The sequence below is a fragment of the Mus caroli genome, chromosome 7 (assembly GCF_900094665.2).
Source record: "Mus caroli chromosome 7, CAROLI_EIJ_v1.1, whole genome shotgun sequence".
In the NCBI taxonomy this organism is placed as follows: domain Eukaryota; kingdom Metazoa; phylum Chordata; class Mammalia; order Rodentia; family Muridae; genus Mus; species Mus caroli.
The window spans coordinates 44,046,020-44,051,599 of record NC_034576.1 but is presented as its reverse complement, the minus strand read 5'-3'; the positions used below and the strand labels follow the sequence as shown (position 1 = coordinate 44,051,599).

The following is a 5,580-nucleotide window of genomic DNA, read 5'->3' as shown; positions in this document are numbered from 1 at the left end:
TTTGTAGACCAGGCTGGCCTCGAACTCAGAAATCTGCCTGCCTCTGCCTCCTGAGTGCTGGGATTAAAGGCGTGCGCCACCATGCCCGGCTCTCCTCCCTCTCTTGCATGGCTCATGTTCATGAATACTCTGACCTCTCCAAGATGTCCATGCCTTTGCCTATATCCTCCTTTTTTCCCTAATAAACTTTCCACGCCATTATACCTTGGAGCAGCCACATGGTTTTTTTGTTTGTTTGTTTGGTTGGTTGGTTGGTTGTTTCTTTGTTTTCATTTTTTTTTCCTTTTACCTCCATGTACCACACCTTGTTTTCACATTCATGACTAGTTTTTGCTTTACTCGTTGTTACTGTTTGAAATTGACTGAAGTTTGGGTGCAGGACTTACTTTCTATGAAGTAGAGATGACTGCACTGTACACTGATTTTGTCATGTAATGTTCACAAAGGGGACCCTGTGCCTTAGAAGGAGAGCAGGAAGTGCTGTGTTGACTCCAAATTTTGACTAAAATACATTTTCCCAGTCTAGGGCTCTGTCTGGCCAGAGGGTGGAAGGACAGAGCTAGGAAGGCCTCATTGTCTGATCCTTTTGATCTTTGATCCCTTAATGGAGGAGCTGCTACTATCCTGAGGACCGGTTTGGTTGTATTAGCCAATGAAGGACTCTGGGTAAGCCAAGAAATTAGTAGTACCAGTGGGTGGGGACTTACAGGTTCATTCCAGGATTCTTCTCTAAAGTAGCTGTAGGGAGCTACGAGGGAGTCCAGAAGCCATGCCATGTTCAGGCTGGGAGCCACTGTCACCAGACCAGGAAGAGCATGTCCAATTAGCTACAGAGTGACATGTACTGTGAGCTAGATGGTGGTTTTGTTAGTACATATGGTAACCTGAGCAAAGGCTCTTGGCCCTTGAGCCTCACTGAGTATGTATTCCCTAGGGAGGAGTAGCCCTGGCAATGGAAGTATGTGGTGCTTATAATATCTCTGCCCATGGTACACACAGAAGTATTGGTTTTCATATGCAGTGGGAAGGCTAGTGGAAACCTGAAGGTCTAGTTCCTAGAAGTTCTGACCATTGCATTCCACATTCTGTTTTGTGTGATAACTTTTCCCAATAGTTAAGAAACTGGTAGAGAGAAGGTGATAGAGATCATCCTTCATTAATATTTGATTACAATCCTTTGAACATTTCATGACCACCAACTGCAAAGATATGATTCAAGGAAATTCAACTATTGGGCGTAATAGGAGTTTTGAAGATGTAGAGGTTTTCCAGATGTGCATGGTAGCTGTCTTCAGACACACCAGAAGAGGGTATCAGATCTCATTATGGATGGTTGTAATCCACCATGTGGTTGCTGGGATTTGAACTCAGGACCTTCAGAAGAGCAGTTGTTGCTCTTAACCACTGAGACAGTTTTGGGTTTAATAATTTTGTTTGAAAATGATTGCATGATTATGGCAGGATTTCTCTGTCATGAGCTATGTGTGGGGATTATCAAGATCAAATGAACATATTGTCAGTGAAGTATTCATTACAGAATTATCACTATCACACTTTGTGTTGTACACATGTATGGGATTTTAGGATGCATTGACCTTTGATGATGTGCATGTTCACTTCACTCGGGAGGAATGGTGCTTGCTGGATCCATCTCAGAAGAGACTTTACAAAGATGTCATGCTGGAGAACTACAGGAATCTCACTGCTATAGGTAAACCTGAATTTTCCTTTCAGTTTTAAAATAAGGTGGGGGAACAGCTGATTTCTTTGTTATTGATGCCCTTATATAATCTTGAATGAGAATAAGGAAGAATGAGGCAAATAAAGTAGGCATAGTTCTAAGGTTCACTGAAAATAGTGACTTATAGACAAATTTCCAACAATAATTATTTCTGGTTCTATATTTTAGGCTACAATTGGAAAGACCATAACATTGAAGAGCATTCTCAAAATGATAGAAGATATGGAAGGTAATTTTCTGTGAAACTTTATCCTAATGAGCTTCTGAAGAAAATTTAATGTGTTCTCTAAGAATTCAGGAGAAGCAACAGTATTTTTTTACTGCTTTAGNTTAGTTTTTGAGCATTAGATTCTCACAAAACCAAGTACCTTGATTCCAGGCAGCTGATAGGTTGTTGCAATGCATTCCTCTATCACAGTATTTCTTAACAGATATAACTGTTTGAATCGTATCGCCATTAGAGCTATACAGTAGCACTGCCATTCCATGTACATTCACACCAATCAGATATTGCAAATTGTACATACACTGAATATATGTATGTCCAAAATCTTCTACTGAGCGAATAGTTCATGGTTAAGCTGCTGTTACTCATATACTTGTCTTAGATCTGATAAGTTTAGTGAGAGGGGAATTTTATGAGCGTTAAGGATGTTGTGCTGGAGAAATCTTAATACCTACCATATGAGGAACAAAAAGTCAAACTGTGTGAATGGAAGGTTGGAAACCCTTTATTTGTTTTTCTTTTAATAGGTATATCATATGTCATACTGGATACAGGCCATATAAGCAGAAGGATTTTGAAAGAAACAGAGTATCTCTCTTTCCTAGAACTATTTATTAGATCATAGACTGTTGCAGTAAATCTCCAACCCAAACAGGCCCCAGCAATGAAAATACAACTCAGTTAATATGAACACGTGTTGTGCGCCTAGACTGGGCAGATCTACTGCTACTCACTCTACCATCTTCTCCATCCATGAGACCCCTGCGAACTTGCAGTTTCTCTGGGCCATGTGCTTCTGCTCTGCTTTTTTTCTTCCTCCTCCTCTTTGTCCTCACCCTCTTCCATTTCCTCCTCCTTCTCTCTCCCTACCTTCCACTCAACCTTCCCTTTAATGTGCCCAATCAGCAGTTCTCTTTATTTTACAAATTAAGGTGGGAAGCAGGTTTACAGGAAATCACATGAGGGCTGACTCATTCCATGTTCACAGCCACTCACAGGAGAATGTAATTAACAGTTTATATAATTATCCAAGGGCTACCCACAACAATATATGACAGACCCACTTTGAGGAGACTTTCTGAATGTGATACAAGTTTATAGTCACTTAGATTTTCAGCTTCATTTCGAATACAACCATAAAATTATACCGCAGAAAATCCTATGAGCATTAAGAAGATGGAATTTTTGATTGTCCTTCACTTTTCAAATATGATATGACTCACAGTGGAAGAAAATTTGTGAACATAATTATNGAGGTAAATCTNTGAATTCATGCAGTTTTCTTCAAGTATCTGAAAAACTTGATGTATNTAAAGTCTGGTGTAAATGTGAGCCATGGAATAAATGCCCTAAACCTCACAGGTATCTCCAATGATGAAAAACAACCCACAAGGAAGGGGAACACCAAGACTGTAAACAATGTGATAAAACATTTTTTCATAGATTCATTTTATTATTTATTTTATGTATGTGAACTCACTGTCAATTTCTTCAGACACACCAGAAGAGGGCATGGAATTCCATTAGAGATGGTTGAGAGCCACCATATGGAAGCTGGGATTTGAACTGAGGACCTCTGGAAGAGAAGTCAATGCTCTTAACAGCTAAGCCATCTCTCTAGTCCCGTGATAAAACCCTAAGATCAGAATGTAGCCTATAATTAGACCAAAATTTAAAACTAATTTATACAGATAGAAAGGATTCATCATTGTAATTAATGTAATTAAAATTTACATGTCCCAATTATCATTGCAGGCACAAAAGAAGTTCTGCTGGAGAGAAACCCTGTGAATATATAAAATGGTATAAAGCCTTCAAATATCACAGTCATCTTCAAAAGCTTGAAAGAAACCAAACTCGGGACAAAAACTCTGAAGTCTTTCAACTTAGTAAAGTGCTTGCATGTCAAAGTACTCTCCAAAGAAATAAAAGAACAGATACTAGAGAGAAATGCTACAAATGTAATGAATGTGATAAAGCCTTTTTACAGCTCAAGTATCTTCGAGTACATGAAAAAACACATTCTGGGAAGAAACCCTATGAATGTAATCAATGTGGTAAAGCCTTTTTACATCCCAGCTATCTTCGGGTTCATGAAAGAACACATACTGGAGAGAAACCTTACCAATGTAATCAATGTGGTAAAGCCTTTACACAAAAGAGTCACCTTCAAAGCCATAAAGTAGTACATACTGGAGTGAGATCCTACATATGTAATCAGTGTAATAAAACCTATCCACACCAGAGTTATCTCCGAAAACATGAAAGGACACATACTGGAGAGAAACCTTATATATGTAACCAGTGTAATAAAGCCTTTTCACAACAGAGTTGTCTCCGAATACATGAAAGAACACATACTGGAGAGAAACCTTATATATGTAACCAGTGTAATAAAACCTTTGCACTGCTCAAGTATCTTCGAGCACATGAAAGAACACATTCTGGAGAGAAACCTTACAAATGTGATCAATGTGGTATAGCCTTTTTACATCCCAGCTATCTTCGTGTTCATGAAAGAACACATACTGGAGAGAAACCTTATATATGTAACCAGTGTAATAAAGCCTTTTCACAACAGAGTTGTCTCCGAATACATAAAAGAACACATACTGGAGCGAAACCCTATAAATGTAATCAGTGTGATAAAGCCTATTCACAACAGAGTTGTCTCCAAATACATGAAAGAACACATACAGGTGAGAAACCCTATAAATGTAATCAATGTGGTAAAGCCTTTGCACAGCTCAAGTATCTTCGAACACATGAAAGAACACATACTGGAGAGAAACCTTACAAATGTGATCAATGTGGTAAGGCCTTTACACAAAGCAGTCATCTTAAAACCCATAAAGTAACACATACTGGAGGTAGACTCTAAATATGTAATCAGTGTGATGAAGCCTATTCACACCAGAGTCATCTTCCAAAACATGAAAGAACACTTACTGGAGAGAAACCTTAAAACTGTAATCAGTGTCAGAAGTCATTTATATCTCACAGTCATCATCAAGCTGATGAAAGAATTTATACTGGATAGAAACCCTACAAATGTAATGAATGTGATACTGCCTTTTCATAGCCCAGGTATATTTGAATACATGAAAGAGCACATACAGGAGAGAAACCTTACAAATGTAATCAGTGTGATAAAGCCTTTACACAAGGCAGTAATCTCAAAGTACATACAAGGATGCATACTGGAGAGAAACCCTATGAATGTAAGGGATTTGGTAAAGCCTTTGCACATTACAATACGCTCCAATAACATAAAAACGACCATACTGAAGAAACTATGAATGTAATCACAGGGTGAAGCATTTGAACATCACCTTAGTCTCTAGAAACAAAAAAGGAACCATCTAGGAAAGAACCCCTATAAAGTTCTTTAACATGGTGAGGTCTTTGCACATATCTCTAGTCTTCATCATCATGGAAGGATTCATACAGTAGAGAAAGCATATGAACAAAAGAAATGTGGTAAAGCTTTTGCTCATCACAGTTATCTCTTATTACAGAAAAATTGAGATATTAAAGAAAGATCCTACAAGTATGATAGAAGTGATGAAGCCACTTCACAACACAGTTATCTCTGACTACATTAAAGGAAAGA

The 5,580-nt window shown here is 38.3% G+C and overlaps 1 protein-coding gene across 1 annotated transcript in view; it reads left to right on the top strand.

Annotated features, from left to right (window-relative positions):
• LOC110298630 (zinc finger protein 431-like) overlaps positions 1–5,235 on the top strand; it is a 10,796-nt gene extending 5,561 nt beyond the window's left edge. Inside the window, exons 2-4 of the mRNA XM_021167991.2 lie at positions 1,585–1,711; positions 1,910–1,970; positions 3,723–5,235. Of these exons, the coding sequence (XP_021023650.2) occupies positions 1,585–1,711; positions 1,910–1,970; positions 3,723–4,848 (1,314 nt within the window). The 3' untranslated portion in view covers positions 4,849–5,235. The remainder of the gene's footprint in view (positions 1–1,584; positions 1,712–1,909; positions 1,971–3,722) is intronic.
• Positions 5,236–5,580: the final 345 nt, after the last annotated feature.